Consider the following 22,172-nt stretch of genomic DNA (forward strand, 5'->3'; position numbering starts at 1 on the left):
TCTAAGATATTATGATTAGCTTTTGAAAACATAAAAAATATGTGACATAAAAGTTCTGAAATTATTTTTGAATTATAAAAAAATTCATGGAAACATTGAATGCATTAAATTCATTTGAATTTATAACTCATTTTTCAATGCTGCTCCAATTTTGAAACTTCGATTTCTCGCCGCGCGAGGTCACTCGAATCAAATGTCCTGCATGATTCGATCGAATGCGTTGTGTGATCGAACTTTGAAAAGTCGTGCCTCGGACGCTCGCATTATCGCATGCTTATGCTGTCGTGATTCCTCATCCTCCGATTTATGTAACGAGAACCTTCCGTTGACGATCAGCCCAAAAATATGGAAGAGACATGTCTGGAGGAAGGTCCTGCGGTAAATTTCGAAAGAGCCACCTTAGAAATCGCTAATACCGACCGTGAGTTCCGCTATCATCCGCTCAATTTCTTTGAGATGTCAATCTTTTAAATAATTTCTAATTCTACAAGAGACTCATAGTAAAGTTATGACTGTTCATTCTGTTCATTCTGTTCATTCTGTTACAAATGTTTTTCTGATTTCAGCTGTCAGATCGTCGATAGAGAATGCGGATGACGCGACGAAACAGCATACCGCCCCGAGAAACGTGTGCAATGCGCCGTTCAAGCACATAGATGTTAACACATTCTTCACTGATAGGAACGAGGTCGTCGAGAGAGCGATAAATGATTGCACTGAAAAATTGATAAAACAGAACGATGATGAATTGGTTGGAAGCTGGCTTCTAACGGAGTACGCGCTATGTAAATCAATGAATCTTATGCATTGTTTATTATTATAATTTACAAAAGAATTTATTTGTTTTAAGGATAAGTCTCTGGGACACAGAGAAAGAAAGACTTGTATTACTGGCAACAAAAGCTCTCTACTCTGTAAAGTACGATTTTATTTCTTTGAAGATACTTGACTTTAATCGAGTACCCATATTGCTGTTTGATACCATAGTCATGGGAGAATTGATCTATCCGAACTCGTCTCTTGCACCGTAAGCATTTATAATATTACAAATGACTTACAAGATATTTGTGTGGTAAATGTAAGTTCACAACCTCATAGCTTGAGTGATATATTTTTAATATTCTATTCCTTTCTCATTGAAGGCCTATTGACATCTGTGACAAGATATACTTATAACAGAATTATGTGTTTAAAATGTAGAAATTACATCTATGTTCTTGTCTGATGCATTTTATTTATGCCAATTTGATTCTAGACGATTAAGTGGATTAGCAGAGGGTGTGTCGTCTATAATTCATTGTGCAGTACGTCAGGAGTGGTCGTCTATTGCAGGTTGCTCTAATCTTACTCAATTTGAATCTAGGTACATAGCTTTGTTGTCTATTAGTCTAATTTCCTATCCCGTTTTACCTAATGGCTTTTATATATCCGCTTTTATTGCTTCTTTATTGTATTATACAATGTATCTATTAATAAACGTTTGTTTTATATTATATGCTTTTTGTATATTTATATTATGTGTAATTTTCATCGATGTTATACATTATGTTGCAAAAGCTAAATATCACGAGAAGAGCACATGCATAAAACATTGGCTTATTTTGTATATTTGTATTTTTGTATATTTGTCTGCAGAAATAGGATTTTAAAATTTTTAGGAAACGGCATATGTCGGGAATAAGACTTATGTGGAACAGGGGGCAGCCGTTGCCTCTTATAAAAAAGTGGAATCCATTTGCGAGAGATATACCATGGCTCACATATGCTAGTCATCCATTGTTCTGGTACAAAGGTAGTATCGTTGAAATCAATCACGATAAAAAATTATAAACAACATTGCCATATAAAAAATTTGCCGTGTGTCTCTTACTAATAACAATTGCGAATAATAAATAATACTTTTTTAGCTGGAACCGAGATTGTGAAAACGAGATTTGATATAGAAGCTTTTCATATCACGCTTAAAAGTTTACTACCTCATGAATGCAACGTTGTTAATTTACCGATCGTTATAGAGAATTATTGCGGTCTCGGTGCTTTAGTGCACAATAGGAACGGCTTAGGTTTCTTTAAAGTACGTGGCAAAGTCAGTTTCTAATTTCTTGTTGCAAATGCTGCAAGGTATTATTCTGAATTTTACTACTATTAATATTTTTCTTCTTAAAATTCTTTTCTACTATACCACACTTGTAATTTCATCCTCTCTTGTACAGTATTATAATGGTAATTAATATTGCAAAACACAATCATTTCTATGATAAATAAACAAGCACATATATATTAATAATCAATAATTTATTATCAATATATATGTGCATTAATATATAATAAATTACACATTAAAATTATTAAATTTATCAAAATATTTTTAAAATTATTTAATAATTTTAATTAATATTAAAATTATTTTCATAAGAAATGGCAGATCATAGTCCATTAAATAATAATTTTTATTAATTGCTATATATTTTCTGAAATATATGAATTTTATATATATATATGTATGTATATAAATTTTAAGCTATATACATATTTTTCATTTATACATTCATTATTTATACTACGCTAAATTATTTTCTATAAAAAAGTCTATGAAAAAATTTGTTCTCGATCCATAATAAAATTTTAAAATATTTTATATATTAAGAACTTACACTATTCTCTCTTGGTACTTGAATTGCCGTGCGGAAAAATTTATAGATAGAAACAGTATTCATTGTGATTTCTTATTGTAAGACTATACAATGTACTTATATGTATACAATGTCATATGTCTATTTCTGAGTTAATAATAAATGAGAAATCTTGAATATACTTACAATTTTAAATGGCATTTGGCGGCATTTTTTTTTTTAACTAAAGCAAGAATTTTATTCATTCTTATTAATCTTTTCATTTTTCATAATATCTAATTATATCTTTTAAAACATTTTATACTAAAAGATCGTTTTAGTGTACAAAGTTCATTCATGAGTTCATCCTGCATGCATTTTATGAATCACAAACATCTATCACAGATTAACAGCTGATCCGTGTCAGATTAGGATAGGTCACGCATTAAGTTAGGGTTAGGATGGTGGACCAACAGATGCTTTGTTTATATCACCTGTTGATTCAACACGACTGTGGCATGCTTATAAGCTACCATATGCTACACCATACTTGATAAATTTTTCAATACTTTTCTCATTGAATGAAACAACAATAAAACTTACATCATCATAGATTGATCGGCGCGGTTGCGGATTTATAATAATTATTATATAAGTTTTTGAATATGTTTTGACGTTAGAATGCCAATCTACAAAATAATATTGTCGATGATTCTGTGACGACTTCATTCTATTTTTATAGTCGACATGTGTGCGCAGAATGCAGGTAACACATTAATGTTCTTCATTCTTTATATTGATAATAATTAATTAGAGTGATAAATGAGAAATGATAAGTTAAATGTAATGTATAAATTAACTTTGTTGTATATTTGCAGCCTTGGAATAAACAAACTTTGCAAACAATATGGAAAGTAAAAAAGTAAGACTCAAAGCAGTTTAAGGTATATACATCTGCAAAAAAGATCTTAATGAGATAAGTGAGTTCAATGAAGGTCAAATGTAATGACTAGAGGCACGAGTAGATTCTACTGTAGGCGTGTATGTAGAAGACAGAAAAATTACTGGAACCGACCAACCTTCTCAGAAGCCTTCATTTATTACACAATAATGAGTCACATAGCTTACATTTCGTTCACATAGAATGATTAAGACTTTTACACCTTCCACTTCGGGACGTATTAGGTAAATCCCCACACTATCAAGCACATCACCATTCTGTATTTGGCTAAATCCCCTCCAATGAAATAACGGGCTGAATCCCACTTCTAAAACTGTAAGCGTATAGGTAGGAGACAGAAAAATTAATGACACCAACCGGACTCGAACTCAGGATCATTCGTTTGCTACTCGCGACAGTTATATTTGTATGACCGCGACGCTTCCTCTTAGATAGCTATTTATATTCCCAATCTTCTAGTATCTAATTAACTCCCTACTCCTTATCTCTTTTTATTAGCTATATTACTTAATAATTGACAGTCTAGCTTAATCTCAGAACTGAAAGATTATGTATTTATCGAATTTTTTATTGTAACGACAAAATGCGTTTCCGATTCTTAAAACAGAGATCTGTGTTTTTGATCGGCACGGGAATCGGCTTTATTCTTCCTTTATTGCTTGCTTTATTAAGGAATATATTAGTGACTGAATTGATTATCGACCGTGATCTATCACTGTGGCAACCTGAATATTACCTGAATAAAAAACTTCATCACGAAGAGATCGTTTTACAGCTTTGGAAGAAAGTGAATAAAACTTTGAACTACGTTAATGATATCACATACCATGCTTGGTTGGCGGCACAGAACTTGAAATTACACAAAATTGATTTAGACGAATATTTGTACGGTCCACAAAAAGGAGATAACGCGAAAGAAATTGAAAGCATAGAATGGAATTGGTTAAGGAAAAAAGCGTCTGTTACATGCATAGTTTTCGTGGAAAAGCTTAAACTAGGAAAATCAATCAAAGCTACTTGGGGCAGACGCTGTGATAATATATATTTCTTTGGACACCGTTTGAAAGATGCAAATTTGCCTATTATAAATATAAATATAAAAATCGTGTCTTCTTGGCAATTGTTGTGCGAAGCTATGAATTATATATGGAATGATAAAACAGCAGATAAATTACAATGGATTTTATTCGTGAAAGATGATACTATGGTCATCCCAGAGAATCTACGCTATATGGTCGCTCCATTGGATCATAGACATGATTTTTATTTGGGTCATCCTGTAGTTTTATGGGGTCAGACTTACAATGTTGCTCAATCCGGGTATGTTCTTAGTAAAGGGGCACTAGGTAAAATAGTGCAAATGTTTAATACCACAGAAAAATGTATTAAGGGCGGAAAATATTGGAAAAAAGAAGATTATTATCTCGGTAAGTATTTCGAAAAATAACCTTGTATAGAGCATATAAGTTTGATGACTTACTTCTGCGATATTGATTTTTTATTTTACTTTACAGGAAAGCATCTATCATTCTTAGGCATACGACCGTCTGATACCAGAGATCAATACTTAAGAGGTACTTTTCACGGTTATTCTTTACAAAATCTTCTATGGGGTATCGCAAAACCGGATAGTTATTTCACACGCGCCGTGTATCCGATAAAAGGAGAATGCTGTTCGCCAATATCTGTGACTTTTAGCGCTAGTGAGTCGGACAAAATGCATATGCTGAATTATCTGTTATATCAACTACATGTATTAAACAGCGAGAGTCGATTTGGGAATATTCGTGCTAAAGTTTCAGTACGCGATGAGGATGTGAGTTTTAATATACTTAACTAGCCTATAACTTTTATTTAAAACATTTTTCTTAAAAATTATATATAAAAAAATTATATATATAAAACATTATATATTTTTGAAATATTTGACCTCATTCCAAGGTTTTTGGGACACAGTGTATAATAGAAATTAAAATATTAAATATGACATAATGAAATAGTGATATTATAAAATATATATTTATATTATATATGTTTATATTATTATACAGGTTTGGAAGATTGCACTGCAAGAAGAATTTAACATCACACATTTGAGTGATATATCTAGCGATGTTTATTACGAAATATGGCACTCGAGGTACTCCGAACCAGAACAATTAAAAGTTACTAAGAATTATCGAATGACGCCAGATGCCCTAAATTGTTTACTGGCAAATTACAAAGCGGGAAATAGCTCTACGCTCAATTGTAAGACTAAAAATATCATTGATGATACAAAAAACTGAATGAGCTAGTTTAAGATTTATTAAGTTTATTTATTAGAATGTTAATTTTAACAGTTTGCTATAAGTATTAAGATGGAGAATTTTTTATTGTACAAAAAATAAAAAAATAGTGCATATATATTTTTTTATGTATATAATTATTCAAATATTAAAGTGATATTGTACAACTTTGACAGATAAGTATTAATAAAAATACAAATGGTAATTCAATTTACTACAATTAATCCACTTATGCATTTTGTGTAAATCATGTTATTAATCGGAAATGGTTGATAAAACTATTTCCCTTGTTACATTTAATATATTTTATCGGACTAATTAGAGGCTCATTAGGTCTAGACCAAAAGCGATAAGTTAATCTCGTTCTTGAAACGTTTTTGCAGGAGTGTGTGTAACAGAACTCTTAATAAAATAATTAATTATTGAAAAGCAATTATATATTTTGTATATTTTATGAGAATAACTACATATTTTTTTTAACTTTTTGTTACATTTATCATAATTTCATATAAACTTAAAGTCTATGTAGAAAACTATGTAGAAAATTTGAATATACAAAGAAAGTAGAAGAAAGAAATTTTATTCTGAAGATTATAAAAATTTTGATAACTATATAGTTATTATTTTTATAATATATATTTTTTAATATACATATTATGTATTTATTACAAATACATGTAATATAATTAATTTTATATATAAATATTTTATATATATAGGCTACACGTATTATGAGAGGAGGTCTGTTTGCGACCAGTTGACCCATATTTTTCATCTTTCTCGTTTATCAAATGCAATTTGTGCTTATCACTTATCCGTTTCCTTTTAGAGGTATATAAAAGGATTGTACTCCGATTTGCGCTTTTTAAAAGTGTTATTTAGTCCATGCGTTTCATTAAAGATACAAATATAAAACTTGTTCTGACGCGCAAATACGAAGTTACATCGTTCTGGTACCATGGTGCCATTACAAATCCTTGGGCGTTTATTCGTATTGATCGTCATAGCGAGCAGTATAAGACAAGGATATGGATATACAGAGGATATAGAAGCACTACAAGTAAATGAGTTAGTAAATCGTATATCTTTCTATTGTAAAAACTGAAATTCTTTATAGCATTATATTAAAATAACTGTATTTTAATTTTCTTAAGAAACAAGTTATGTGAATTAAAAATATCGTATCTCCAATTATATGTTTTTTTTCTGTATACATATTAGGGAGGAATATATGCTGAACGATGCACTAGATGTACCGATTCGAAATGCTCATAATGTTAAAAATACCAAAGGAGGAAGACGCGTATTCCGAGGGGGTTGTACTCGTAAACCAGACGCGCCTACAAACGTCAAATTAGAATGTTCTCAGAGGTATTTGAAAATACTGAAAACTAAAAAATAATGGATATTACAAATTTTATTCTACATTTAAATTATTTAAAATAACTGATAAATTAATTATTAATTTTTGCGACGATAAATATTTGCAATATTAAAGAAAAACAATATACTAAATATAACAATTCTTTGTGAATAGTGGCTGTATTGCAAGTTGCGCACCGGATTATAAGTTTCCGAATGGTGCGTTACAGTTGAACATTATCTGTGTCGATAAGGAATGGGTCTTCGGAGGAATCGATACCTCGATACCTCATTGTGAACGTATGTAGCGAGAGAGAAAGAGATAGAAAAGAATATTTTTATTAATTCAGAAAACCGAAAGAACAAGATAATTTTGCGTTTTAAATCGCATATTAAATTTTTTACAGCGATCTGCATGCCGGAATGTCAAAATAATGGAATATGCATTGCGCCTCATCATTGCGACTGTCCCGAACATTTCACCGGTCCACAATGTCAATTTGAAAACAAACCATGTCTGAATTATCCACCGCTCGTGCGCAATTCTAAAAAAACATGTAATTCAAAGTGAGTATAATATGTGGATTACACTTTACATTTTTACAAGTTTTCATTTCTTTCTGACTTTTTTTTTTTTAAGAACGTGCACTATATCTTGTATGAAACAGTTTACTTTCCCTGATGGTTCATCCGTCGCTAATTTAATCTGCAAGGACGGAAGTTGGAAGCCAACTAGAAATGATTGGGTTTCAATTCCGGATTGCGAACGTTTGTCTACACAATCATTAAATTTTCAATGTATTAAAAATTAGATGCTTATAATAAACTATATTTATATTTTTACAGCTGTATGTGATCCACCTTGTCAAAACGGTGGTAATTGTCTGCCAACAAATTTGTGCCAGTGTCCACAGGATTATCGAGGACCTCAATGTCAATACTGTAAGTAAAAAGAATATTTATGATATTTTATGACATACATTTTATAATTCTATTTTTACTAACGGTAAATATACGCAAAGATAAACTTTATTAAATATTTTTTATTATATTTTTTATTTTTTTCTATTAACATATATTTGATATGGATGATAGCTGCCAATGCTTGCGATGCCGAGAAATTACATTTCAATGGCGGATATCACTGCACCAGTTACGGTGATTCGTATTCCTGCACGCTGAATTGCCCGAAAGGAGTGGAATTCGAGTTTCCACCTGCTGCAGTCTACATTTGCACTTATGACAAAGGAATCTTCGAACCACAACCCATACCACAGTGCAAAGTCGATAATAACATCAAGATTATCTCTCTCGGGACTTCCTATAACACATACATACGGGAATCGAATCACTCTTGGTCGATGGAAAATACTTACGGCACCGAAACAAATTATTCTCAGGAAATTTATGGCGAACATTACAGGGTACACGGCAGTAATGTCTCCTCGCATCCGGTAAATAATACATTACGTTTACAAGAACATGATTTATTTAACATAAACAAAATTTATAATATCCGATCTAAATTATATGTGTGAAAAAAACTATGATTATCAAATTAAGAAAATAAAAATGAAATAATTAATTTATATCGCATATAACATTACAGAGCCAATATAATGCACACAATGATCGCATACAGATATTTGAAATGAGTCGGCCCAGACCGAAGACATGTTTTACTTGGGGAGGTACGCACTACAAGACATTCGACGACAAAATCTACAGCTTTGATAGCGACTGCCCGCATACGCTTCTTCGGGATACACGAGACGGTATCTGCACGATCGTGGCGTTAAATAGCCCGAACTGTAAAAATGGATTGGGACATCATTGTTCCAAGATTATAAAACTATTCGTGCACAATAAGGAGTTTGTACTTACTAATGACGAGACGGGTACGCCGATATTCTTTAACGGCAAACGATCGTTGCCGATACCGATATATTTGCCCGGATTGCGCGTGGACAAATCCGCGCATTTTATCCTTGTCTCCCTCGATTCGTTGGGCGTGAAGTTGAAGTGGGATGGTGTCTTGCTACTACAAATTGAAGCTCCCGAGAACATGTGGAACAAAACAGCAGGTCTATGCGGTACTATGAACGACGATCCGAACGACGAATTCTTAGCGAAAAGCGGAAGTTATGCGAAAAATATACCGGCGTTTGCAAGTTCTTGGCGCGTCAAAGATTTCGGAGGTAATGACAATTATCATTATGTTTTTATTTAAATTGTTTTAAAGATCTGCAGTAATAGTTTATATTTCGCAGAATCGTGTGATGATTATTCGAATGTACAACATGCATGCAAGTCAAGAGAAGAGCTCAGCCGCGAAGCCTTTCAATTCTGCTTCAAATTGCTTTCCAATCGTAAATTTGAGGCTTGCACCGATACGATCAATCTTTCTGAATTAATAAACGAGGCATGCTCATGGGATTATTGCGCCTGCAAGCATAACGATAGAAGAAAGTGCGCCTGCGATACCATGGATGTTTACATTCGCCAGTGCGCTCATAAGGGAATCACGCGATTAGCCGCATGGAGAAGCGACGATACTTGTCGTGAGTCTCAGTTTAGAAATATTTTATGAACAGTATTTTTACTACTCTACTACTCTCTACTATTATTTTCATACTCGTGTAAAAATTCTTCGAATTTGCCTTAATTAATTCTTAAATAAATGGACAAATGAGAAAATGAATTTTAGCGATTACCTGCGACGGTGGACGAGTGTACATGTCGTGCGGTCCAAAAGTGGAAGCGTCCTGTTCTTCCGGTATCGAGGCGACGAGCGAGAGTTCTGAATGCGAGGAAGGTTGTTTCTGTCCAGCGGGCACTTTGGAGCATCAAGGCAAATGCGTTCTTCCGGAAGAGTGCCCGTGCAGACTGAGAGGTAAACTGTTCCAGCCAGGTACGAGTGTACCAAAGGGTTGCAACACTTGTACGTGCACTTCCGGCAAATGGATATGCACGCAAGTATTATGCAGCGCTAGATGTGCCGTTTTGGGTGATCCGCATTACACCACGTTCGATGGCAAACATTACGATTTTATGGGAAAGTGCAAATATTACTTGATAAAGGGAGAAGATTATGCAATCGAGAGCGAAAACGTTGCATGTTCCGGGGCGATATCCGAGGTTAGAGAAATTTCTTTTATTGAATGGAAATTTGATATATTAAATTTGATTTTATTTACTATTTTTCTTATATTTTTCTATCTTCTTATATGTTTATATCTTATTGATTATTTTAGAGCATGGGTTTTGCTTCTTCCGGCTCGCCGTCGTGCGTCAAAGCTATTAAGATTATGTTCAAGAATACTTCTATAAAATTGAAGCAAAATCTTCAGATTACGATTAATGGTAACGAGGTAACGAAATTCCCGATACTGATTGACGGTGTCCGAATACGGATTGCAAGTAGCATATTCGTGGTGATTCACTTGCCAAATACTTTGGAAGTGTGGTGGGATGGTGTATCACGTGTTTACATCAATGCTCCAGCTGAATTCCACGGTAAATTTTTTTTATTATGAATGTTTTCATATCTTCAAAGAACACTTTTAATTGAATTGCAATTCGGACAGGTCGAACAAAAGGACTTTGTGGAACGTTTACCGAAAATCAAAAGGATGATTTTATAACACCCGATGGTGATATTGAGTCCGCGGCAATCACTTTTGCCAATAAATGGAAAACAAGTGAATACTGTGTCGATGAGCCCGAAAGTGAATCAAAACATCCGTGCGATTTAAATCCTCAAAGGCGAGCGATCGCAGAAGAGCATTGTTCTAAGATACATAGTGATATTTTTTCAGGTATTTACATACATTTTTCTATCTAGATTCAAATAATTTCATTATTTTTCTATTATTCCAGATTGCCATTGGTATGTCGATCCAACAGAATTTTATCAGGATTGCATATATGATATGTGCGCGTGCGATACTGATATAAAATCGTGCCTCTGTCCCATGTTAGCTGCATATGCGAAAGATTGCGCGGCGTTGGGTGTGAAACTTTTGTGGCGTACCGAGATCGACGAGTGTAAAATTCACTGCAATGGCGGACAAAGTTATCAGATTTGCGGAAACAGCTGCACGAGGCATGTTGTAACGCATTTATTTATTTATGGAGTTTTTATCGTCTTTTATATTACATTTAATTTACTGATGTAGATCGTGTGCAGATATATCTTTTTATCGAGACTGCAAGCAGGAGTGCGTGGAAGGTTGTAACTGTCCAGAAGGCCAGACGTTAGATGCAAACGGCGAATGCATTTCGCTCGCACAATGTCCCTGCATACACGCGGGCCGCGAATATAAGCCTAATCATCGAGAAGTCCGTCCGGGCAACAAGGGACAAGAGCTCTGCTCTTGCGTAGGTAAGGTCTTGAAACGCGAGTTTGTTCTCAATCTTTGTAATGCAAAATTGTATTTTTCATTTATCTTATAGGCGGCGTATGGAAATGTCGATTAGCAACAACAGACGAAATTCGGGAATATCCACCTGTTACGGAATTACTATCCGTTTGCCAGGCTAGCAAGCATCTGGAAGTGACAGATTGCAAACCGGTAGAGCAAAAAACTTGCAGCAATATGCATATATGGAAGGAACAAACATCGTCGGTGTGCACATCTGGTTGCGTCTGCAAATCCGGATATGTTCTAGACGCGCCGAATGGTGTATGCATCAAACAAGAAGATTGTCCCTGTCATCATGGCGGAAAGAGCTATAAACAAGATTCAGTTATACAAGCTGAGTGTAATACTTGCACATGCGAAAATACCAAGTGGAAGTGCACTGATAGAATTTGTGCAGGTAAGTTCTTATGTCAATCATTAATTATTTTTTTTATTACTTGTTCTTCAATTTTTCGATAAATTTATCATATCGCTTAACAAATATTAATTTTTTATATACTTTATATATTATTATATCATTCCAATGAAATAATATTCTTTTTACAGGAATCTGTTCTGTATGGGGCGATTCGCATTACAAAACGTTTGATGGTAAAATGTACGATTTCCAAGGTATATGCGATTATGTTTTGGTGAAGAGCGCAATGAGCAAAGAAGATTGTTTCGATATCTCAATTCAGAATGTACCTTGCGGTACAAATGGAGTTGCGTGCTCAAAGTCAATCAAGCTCACGATTGGCAGTGGTAAGCAGCAGGAAGAACTCATTTTGACAAAAGGAAAGGAGCTACCAAAAGGACCTTTCAAGAGATTATCGATAAGGACTGCTGATCTCTTCGTATTTGTTGATGTACCGGATTTAAAATTAGTATTGCAATGGGACAGAGGTAAATATTATGTACAGATTATATAACTAAAAATCTATTTGGATTCTATTCTTGAGGCTTTCAACAATTTTTGATTAGGTACCAGAGTCTATATAAGATTAGATCCGGAATGGAAGGGTCGTACGATGGGCCTATGCGGTGATTACAACGACAATGCAGAAGATGATTTTAAGACACCGTCCGGCGGAATATCCGAGGTTTCTGTCAATCTATTTGGGGACTCATGGAAGAAAGATACGTTCTGTCCCGAACCGAAGGATGTACAATACGTCTGTGAGCAGCAACCAGAACGTAAGCTGTGGTCGCTGCAACAGTGCAACGTACTGAAATCACCATTGTTCTCGCCCTGTCATTCGGAAGTTGAAGTTGAACCATATTTGCGCAATTGCATTTTTGATACATGCAGTTGTGATGCTGGCGGTGATTGCGAATGTCTGTGCACGGCATTGGCCGCGTACGCGCATGAATGCAATGTACGAGGCGTCCCTATAAAATGGCGAACGCAAAAACTGTGCCCATTACAGTGCGATGAAAAATGCAGCATGTATTCACCCTGCGTCACGACTTGTCCGCGCGAAACATGTGACAACTCTATGACTATAAAATACGGCTCACACCTGTGTGCAGAGGATACATGCGTGGAGGGTTGTAAGTTTCAATCTTGTCCTGAGGGCCAAGTGTACCGAAATGCCAGTTACACAGAATGTATACCCAAATCGACATGTACGAAACCGTTTTGCGCCGAAGTCAATGGAGTAACGTTTTATGAGGGTGATCGAGTCAGCGGTGATGATTGCCACAGCTGCTTCTGCAGTCGCGGCAAGGTGATCTGCAAAGGAGAAGCCTGCACCAGCGTCATTACCGCTAGTACTACTATACCTTCGGATGAATTACAGAAGTGTGTGGACGGTTGGACCACATGGATCAACAATAATCCAGCAGTAAAAGGAAAAGGAAAGTTTGTGGACGTGGAGCCATTGCCTAGTTCGATCGATCGTGCCAATGCACATGGACTTGCAGTTTGCGATAAGAAGCACATAATTGATATAAAATGTAGATCCGTTGAGGGACACTTAAGTCCGAAAGAGACCGGCTTAGACGTGGAATGCAGTTTGGAACGCGGCTTATATTGCCAATCGCATCCGGATCTTCCTTGCGTGGACTTCGAAATCAGTGTATTGTGTCGTTGCCCCAAGCCGGTTACACATGAGAAGACGACGACAGAGAGCGGGAAGGAAAACGAATGCGATGTCGCACAACCTAATTCACCGCATCCGACTAACTGTCAACTGTTTTATCAATGCAGTCCCACATTAACTGGATACAAATTGGTAGAAAAATTGTGTGGCCCTGGCACTCTTTACAATCCAGAGACCTATGTATGTGATTGGCCGACGGAGGTTTTACGCATACGACCAGAATGTTCGGTTACATCTGGACAAACTACGCAAACTAGTGGCAGAACCGAGTGGATCAGTAATACTGGTAGCAACTACGAGAACACGATGTCGACCTCGGTGAAAAAGATCGTGTCAACCACGAATGTGTGCAAAGACGGCGAGACATGGAGCGAGTGTGCTATCCAGTGTACTAAGACATGCCAATATTATCGTCACATCCTGACGACACAGGGACTCTGTGGCGAAGGTACTGACTGCGTCCCCGGATGCGTCTCGATTGATCGACCGATATGTCCTTCGCATAAATTCTGGAGAGACGGTATTACCTGCGTGGAAGCAAATCATTGCTCCTGCAAGTCCCATGACGGAGGTTCGGTTGCACCTGGCGCTGTCAGGAAAGAATCTGACTGCGAAACTTGTCAATGTCTCAATAATTATTATACATGTGATGAAACTTTATGCGGTAACATCTCAGGCCACGAAGTGACAGTAGGTACAGGAAGAGGACCGGAAACAATTGTTACGCAACCACCACTCAGTACAGCCGCAAATACTTGGGGAACATCGCCAGTCATTTGGTCCTCCGAACAAACGATTCTTCTACATAGTACAGTCACTCCACCCGGCGAATGCGAGGATGCTAACTACGTATCATTGATACAGAATCTGCGGAAGAATGTAACGATTCGTACTAGTAGCAGGACAAAATCTGTTTTACTGCCAGAGGATTTGTTAATATACACGGAAGGGGCAATGCTGTTTCCAAAGAAATTCTGGGAATCCGCAGTAAGAGACGCGAATCAATGGCTCAACATCGAGTTCGCTAAACCTGAACCTATTTACGGGGTGATCTTGCAAGGCGCCGTTTCCGAAGATAAATTCGTAACCAGTTACAGAGTGCTTTTCTCAGAGGACGGCCAGACTTTCTCGTATGTGCTCGATCAAGAACAACAACCGCGTGTATTCAGGGGACCCGTTGACAAAATCCAATCCATAAAACAAACGTTTTATCGACCGATCGAGGCGAAGGTCATTCGTATCAATCCACTAACGTGGCACAACGGAATCGCAATCAAAGTAGAACTGCTAGGTTGTCAAACTCATGTGCAAACATCAATGGCGACAACGAAAACGACTTCCGAGAAGGTCATAGGACCAGTGTGCGAAGATTCGATGGGACTAGACAATGGACTGATGGCCATTGAGCAAGTTTCGGTGTCGAGCTCGCCACAGTTGGCCCAATATCTTCCGTTATCTAGGGAAAGTGCGTGGCGTGCTGCCTTAGATAATCCTCATCAGTACGTTCAATTCGACTTTCTGGAAATTCGAAATTTGACCGGAGTCACGACTAAGGGCGGTGATGGCGCTTGGACAACCGCTTACAAAGTATTCTATAACAACGACGGACGTCATTGGAATCCAGTCGTCGACGAAAATGGCGACGAGAAAGAGTTTCTTGGTAATTTCGACACGGAGAGCCGCCGGACGAACTTCTTTGAAAGACCTCTGCACGCGAGATATCTGAAGATACAGCCTGTCAAATGGCACGATCATGTCGCGATGAAGGTCGAAGTTCTGGGCTGCTATCTAGCGTATCCTGTGATATCAACAACTGAATCGACAACGATATCGTTTGAGCAAAAATGTAATATTTGTGACGGAATCGATCAGACGCCGAATGACGAAAGCTGTAGATGTGAAGATCCTTATTGGTGGGATGGAGAGTCGTGCATACCGAAGCAAGAGTGTCCTTGCGTGGTCGGGCACGTTTCTTACGCGGTAATAAGACATTCATTGAGATCTTGAAAATTGTTTAAAGATAAATAATAACAGATATTTATTACAGATTGGCAGCATGTACGAGACGGAGGATTGTCAACAATGTGTATGTGCCCTGGGTGGAACGGCTACATGCTTGCCAAAGAAATGCGAGCCTTGTCAAAAATTAGGTTTACGATCCGTCGTCGGCGAGTTGTGCGCTTGCCTCTGCAAACCTTGTCCGATTGGCACCAGACACTGCCCCACGAGCGACGTGTGCGTAAACGAGACCGCGTGGTGCGATGGTGTTCAGGATTGTCCAGATGATGAGAAGGAGTGTCCAAAGATAAGCTCCACGACACCTATAGCGACCGAGCCTTCGGAAACGGTCAAACAAGAAATCACAACGAGCAGTCCCGTCCAAATTCCATTACCGTGTGAAAAACCAATTTGTCCGTCCGGTTACAGAGTAGTATACAAACAGCATCCAGTGTCCAAGTTGCGTGAAAAGCCGTATCCTAATATTAAGACGAATGTAAAATCCAAAGGTCATAAATATTTCACAAAGACGAAGGGACACAAAAAGCATCCGATGAAGGATCATCAAGCAACGGAAAATATCCAGTGCTCCGAGTTCATTTGCATGCCCCCTCCTGTCATCTCGAGTGAGTCCCCGGAGAACTGTCAAGATGCAGTCTGCCCACCGCAGTACGAGGTGGTATTCAAGAAGATAAGCATGTACAAGATTCGCAAGTGTCCCAAGTATGCATGTCGACCAATAACGCCGCAGGAAGCGGTCTGCAACGTCACGGGCAGAACATTCAATACGTTCGACAATATGGAGTATAAATATGATATTTGCAATCACCTTCTAGCCCGGGACATGTACGGTAACGAATGGTACATCACGCTGGAAAAGCTATGCGTTGACTCGCGCGAGCAGCGGGTTTGCACGCGGGTATTGGCAGTGATGCTACATGAGCATGCAATTGTGCTCTATCCGGATCTGCACGTTGATTTTGATGAGTATAGCTTTACGTCCGAGCAGATCGCGCGTTTTGGAAAAAAATTTTACGGTTTCGAACTCTCGCGCATAGGCGACAGGATCATCTTCGTCTCGCATCATTACGGTTTCTGGGTGATTTGGGACTCAAGCACCAATGTCAAGATCGGCGTCCCCGTTAAACTGGCAGGTCGTGTGGACGGTCTGTGCGGATATTTCGACGGTGATATTACGAACGATCGCCAGACACCCGAAGGTACCCAAGCGAGAAGTACCGTTCAATTCGGCGATAGTTGGGCAATGGAAGACGCGGAATGCGATCAACACGTGTGTCCGCGTGACGTTCAAGATCAGGCCTTGAAGATCTGTAATTTCGTGAAAAGCTCGATGTTGCTGGATGTGTGCTCCACGATTGTCAATGTCGACAGGTAGCGTTTGATAGATATTCAGCGATCTGAAGTTAGAAATTGGCTAATTTAAACGATCAAAGCATTCGAATATCTAATTTATTAACAAAAATTTTGAATTTATAAAAAAATTTATATTTATTTATAAAATTTATAAAATTAAATAAATTTTTATATGAATATATATATTTTTTTTCTTTAACAAAAATAATAAATTATATTTATTACTTTTATTATTATAGATTTGTATCCTGCTGCATTGAGAGCATGTGCTCTTGTTTGCATACTTCTAATAGTTCTTACGAGGACTGCCGGTGTCGTCTGTTGACGAGCTTTGTTGGTGAATGCGAGGCCGCCGCCGGTCCCGGCACGGATCTGTTATCAGACTGGAGAACCGTTTATGATTGTCCCGTGAACTGTCCGCCACCGTTCGTTCATCGGGATTGCTTCCACAGCAAATGCGAAATTACCTGCGATAATTTACATGAAGTGGAACCATGTCCACCAATGCAAGGCGTGTGCTTCCCCGGTTGCTTCTGCCCAGATGGTCTGGTGCGTCGAAACAACGAGTGTGTGCCACCGACGCATTGTCGGGATTGCGTGTGCGACGGTCTTGGCGATGCCAAATTCATTGGCTTCAATCGCAAGGATTTCAGGTTTGCTGGCAACTGCACTTATCTACTTTCGGGGAACGTCGCAGAGACAGCGAAGAGTCAAAACGGAGCTTCAACGTATCAAATCTTGATCACCAACGGGTATTGCGCTACCGGCACATGCACGGAGGCTATCACATTGCTTTATGAAAAGCATGTTGTACAAATAAAGCGCGCAGAACATTCAAAAGATCTACGGATGTCGATTGATAATTCCCAAGTGGAAAAGTTCCCGCATAACCGCACTTGGATCATTTTGGATCGAACATATGCAGGAGATGTGATTCTGCTCGTACCGTCTATTCAATTGGAACTCATCGCTTTTGAACCAAATTTTGCGTTTACCTTGAAACTACCTTCACATATTTTCAGTGATAATACGGAAGGTTTGTGTGGTAACTGCAATGCTGATGTCGAAAGCGGTTTCGAAAAGCGGGATGGAAAAATCACCGACGACGCTGAGGAATTCGGTAAATCTTGGTTAATCGAAGATTTTGGTTTGTCGACGCAGTTGGGTTTGAACGATCAGACATGTTCCAGTAATTATCAACCTGAGTGTATTCCTCCACCAGCAGAAAAAGATCTCTGCCTGAAGCTTTTGAATTTAGCAGAGTTTATGCAATGCCATAGCATTGTCGACCCAAAACCATATTTAGATTGTTGTCATGATGCATTGTGCACTGACGGAAACTACTGCGACAGTTTAGAAATGTATGCGAGAAAGTGTTCGGAAGCTGGCCTGTGTCTAGCTTGGAGAAATAACGAAATATGTCCTTATGAATGTCCTAAAGGTAAGTCTTATCTGATAGTTTAATTATTAAATTAATACAAGTTGTATAAAAGTTGTATGTATTTATTAACTAAAAATGAAAAAAGAGAATATTTCACATTTGTAAAATAATTTATATTAATTAAAATAGTTATCATATTCAATCCAAATTATGAAAAGGTATTTTAATTCAGCAAATTTGTCACTTAGATCTTGTCTACCAGGCATGCAAATCTAGCTGTAAAGAAACATGCGATACTATCGACGAAATAGAAAATCCTAAATGTGCATCTAATCTTATCGAAGGATGCTTTTGCCCAGAGAATTATGTATTTCACAATAATTCCTGCATATCAAAGAAAGATTGTTTTATTTGTGACAAGGATGGTCACGTGCAGGGAGATATCTGGCATCCAGACAAATGCACCGAATGCAGTTGTAATGACGGTGTTGTAAATTGTCAAACGATAGAGTGTCCCGTATTGGATACGATTTGTGAAGAAAATATGATACCTGTACTTATCAATGGAACTGAAGAGAGATGTTGCGCCAAATATTTATGCGGTAAACTAACATATAGAAAAATACATTTCTGAGATTTCATATATAAGAACTGCAAGTTTCAATAACAAGAAATTTCTCTTATGAATTAGTGATAATAGGAAAAAAATTAGAGATTATTTTTAGTATTATAATTTTAATGATTAGAAACGTACTGGATCAATTTTCGATAATCTTTTCGATTCTCTCACAGCTCCAAAGCCGACAGCGCCTACAATATGTATTGAACCACAAGAGCCGGAATGTGGCTTTGGTCAGATAATGAAAGCAATTACCGATGCTGACGGCTGTCACAAATTTATATGTCGTACGTATTATGTTTATGCGTGTTTTTTTATAATATTTATTAGTTTTTATCTAATTGCGAAAGCTATATAATGTCGCGTGAAATTTCAGAATGCCTGCCTGCAAATGAATGTCCCAGTTTTGAAAATTTTACAAACGAAGTTGAACAATTGCAGCCTGGTTTCGTACAAGTGATGAATACATCCGGATGTTGTCCGCGACTGACTAAAATGTGCGATCCAAGAACTTGTCCCTCAGCACCAGATTGTCCAGATTACTACAACGTTATTACAACAACACTTATAGACAATTGCTGCCCAACTTATGAATGTGGTATAGGTTTTTTATTGTACAGTTTGTTAATTCATATGTATGTATGCATTGAAAAATATTTATAATACTTTTATTAACAAATAAAATATAAATATTTTTATAAGAAATAAATATTTTTTTAATAATATAATTAAGAAAATGCTGATATTTAAAAACTTTATCATTAATTTTATTGTTAATTAATATTATTTCAAATTTGTATTAGTGCTTCCAAAAGATCTTTGTCTCTACACAAATAACGAAGGCCAAGGCAAACAACATGTGATAGCGAAAAAAATTGGAGAAGAATGGAAGGATGGTAAATGTAAAACGTGTGTATGCGAGAATTCGGATGACGGTCCTAAAACAAATTGTTTATTCACCGAATGTCCAAGTGTGAACACACATCCTGATATAGACGATTATGTATTGGAGGAAAAAATATTAGATGACAAATGCTGTCCAATCTTTGAACGTACTGCTTGTAAATGGAAGGATAAGATATATAACGTAAGAAGTATATTAATATTACAATCATAAGTTTCTTATATATTATTATTAAAATATATTTTATAATATTATTCATTACAGGTTGGCGAAAGCTGGAAACCTAATGATGAAGATGCTTGTCTCACGATGCAATGTGATAAAGATTCAAATGATGTTCAGATATTAAACAAAATCCAAAAATGTGATATCACCTGTGATTATGGATACAAATATCAAGCATCTAATGACACTAGTATTAATTGCTGTGGTACATGTATCCAAGTCGCATGCATTGTAGAAGGCACACTTAAAAATATAGGGGAACAATGGTATTCGGACGACCATTGTGTGACATACTTTTGTAACTCCGCCGATGGAAACGTAATTTATAGATATTGATTTAATGATTCTGAATATCAACAAATTGATAAAATTGTAAATTAGTTGTAATACAGCTTGAATTCATCTCTAGGTGTATTTACAAGCAAATACCGAAATTTGTCCAGAAATCGACCCACAAGTGGAATTTGAATATGAAATAGAACAGCGCAAAATTCCAGGAAGATGTTGTCCGGAAATTATCAAAACAGCTTGTCGTAGCGATGGAAAATTATATAAACCTGGAGAATCATGGACATCTTTCGCGGATAACTGTGTTGTCGAGACATGCGTGGATGGTCCGAATATAACAAAGCATAGAAAGGTTGAAACGTGTTCAAAGCAGTGTGCTCAAGTATGAACATTTTATCGCGTGTACTTACAGTTAAGTGCTCTTGTAGATTTAAGATATATTATTAATATTGGCACCTTTCAAGGGATGGTCATATCAAGAACCGGCAGATGGTAAATGTTGCGGAGAATGTAAGCAAGCGTTTTGCGTATTTGAAGATATTCTATACGCACCTGACATGACATGGTCGTCTGACGATAATTGTACCACTTACACATGCATGAAAACCAATGAACAGGCAAGTCATCTCGTAGGATGAATAAATCTATCTGATTCAAATATAATTAACAAATTTTTCGGAAATTCAAATTTTATACAACCAATTATGTATCGACAATAAATATATTTATAGTCGATTTTGTTATTATTTTATGTTACATAATAATGCAATAATTTTAGTTGTCTCTTGTGATGAGTCCAGTTGCTTGTCCAGATTTAACAGATTGCCCTGACAAATTGATTTATCATGATCAATGCTGTAAAAGATGTAATATAAGTGTTAATACAAAAGATCAGATTAAGGGTAAGTGTAAAAATAAAAATAAATAATTTTTAATTAATTTATATCGTTCAATCATATTGTTACTGTACTTGAGAAATACTGTATTGTCTATATTCTTATTAATATTCTAATACTGTACTATATTCTTATTAATATTCTTGATAAAAATTAATCAATATTTATTAATAACTATGTTTAGAAACATGTAAACCCATTTCTGTGGATGCAAATGTTACGTTAGGTATGATAGTTTTAAATGATCCAGTACATGGGATATGTAAAAACATAGATGCTATTGAGGGTATGAAACGATGCAGTGGAACATGCCAGTCATCAACATTTTTTGATAGTGGTAACATATAAAACATACAAACATACAAAATCAAATTAAATTTTTCTGTTGTATTTTGTTACTATAATAATCAGCTAAATTCTATCTTTTCTTTTTTTACATAGAAACCTGGAACCAAGTGAATGATTGTCAATGCTGTCAAGTGAAAGAATATACAGGCATTGTTACTATTTTGATGTGCGAAGATGGTAAAAACTTGAAGAGACAATTGGCAGTACCGCGTTCCTGTTCTTGTAAAAGTTGTGCTTCTTCGAACGAAAATAAGAAGACAAAGATCAAGGGTTAATTTATGAAAAATACGCCCTGCTCCTTATTTACTCTTTGTTCATGTATTTTTAAATAATAAAATAATAAAAATAATAAAATTTAAATAATAAAAATTCTTGTATTTTAATATGCAAAAAAATATTTTTCATACA

General features: G+C 36.4%; 3 protein-coding genes across 7 annotated transcripts; all 3 read left to right on the forward strand.

Annotated features, from left to right (window-relative positions):
- Positions 1-125: 125 nt before the first annotated feature.
- LOC105424553 (tumor protein p63-regulated gene 1-like protein) lies at positions 126-2,828 on the forward strand. Of its 2 annotated transcripts, XM_011634845.3 has the most exons (6): positions 139-421; positions 567-774; positions 851-1,027; positions 1,256-1,363; positions 1,659-1,792; positions 1,908-2,828. In XM_011634845.3, exons 1-6 carry the CDS (start codon positions 346-348, stop codon positions 2,096-2,098), a joined length of 894 nt encoding a protein of 297 aa, XP_011633147.2. In that variant the 5' UTR covers positions 139-345; the 3' UTR covers positions 2,099-2,828. The 2 variants fall into 2 exon arrangements, with proteins under 2 accessions (XP_011633148.1, XP_011633147.2); XM_011634846.3 differs by lacking the exon at positions 1,256-1,363 and having other exon boundaries at positions 126-421.
- Positions 2,829-2,972: 144 nt separating this feature from the next.
- On the forward strand, positions 2,973-6,926 carry LOC105424552 (C1GALT1-specific chaperone 1). Of its 4 annotated transcripts, none has more exons than XM_089079333.1 (4): positions 2,973-5,000; positions 5,088-5,389; positions 5,625-5,823; positions 6,691-6,926. In XM_089079333.1, coding segments are annotated over exons 1-4 (1,347 nt in total). In that variant the 5' UTR covers positions 2,973-4,156; the 3' UTR covers positions 6,693-6,926. The 4 variants fall into 4 exon arrangements, with proteins under 4 accessions (XP_088935459.1, XP_088935460.1, XP_011633146.2 ...); XM_089079334.1 differs by lacking the exon at positions 6,691-6,926 and having other exon boundaries at positions 2,973-3,797; positions 4,246-5,000; positions 5,625-6,071; XM_011634844.3 differs by lacking the exon at positions 6,691-6,926 and having other exon boundaries at positions 2,973-3,378; positions 3,491-5,000; positions 5,625-6,071.
- Positions 6,796-22,133, forward strand: Hml (hemolectin). The gene is made up of 29 exons (XM_011634843.3): positions 6,796-6,929; positions 7,083-7,232; positions 7,399-7,523; positions 7,631-7,790; positions 7,864-7,991; positions 8,070-8,165; positions 8,319-8,677; positions 8,833-9,421; positions 9,494-9,784; positions 9,931-10,361; positions 10,478-10,739; positions 10,811-11,041; positions 11,103-11,328; positions 11,402-11,607; positions 11,679-12,044; positions 12,194-12,532; positions 12,611-15,711; positions 15,779-17,121; positions 17,343-18,544; positions 18,733-19,086; positions 19,277-19,390; positions 19,480-19,701; positions 19,907-20,190; positions 20,272-20,550; positions 20,642-20,902; positions 20,985-21,137; positions 21,299-21,422; positions 21,601-21,753; positions 21,858-22,133. The coding sequence occupies exons 1-29, from the start codon at positions 6,820-6,822 to the stop codon at positions 22,037-22,039; spliced, it is 11,841 nt and encodes a 3,946-aa protein (XP_011633145.3). The 5' UTR covers positions 6,796-6,819; the 3' UTR covers positions 22,040-22,133.
- The last annotated feature ends 39 nt before the right edge of the window (positions 22,134-22,172 follow it).

The sequence above is a fragment of the Pogonomyrmex barbatus genome, unplaced genomic scaffold (assembly GCF_055798465.1).
Source record: "Pogonomyrmex barbatus isolate J1 unplaced genomic scaffold, ASM5579846v1 scaffold3, whole genome shotgun sequence".
Classification (NCBI taxonomy): domain Eukaryota; kingdom Metazoa; phylum Arthropoda; class Insecta; order Hymenoptera; family Formicidae; genus Pogonomyrmex; species Pogonomyrmex barbatus.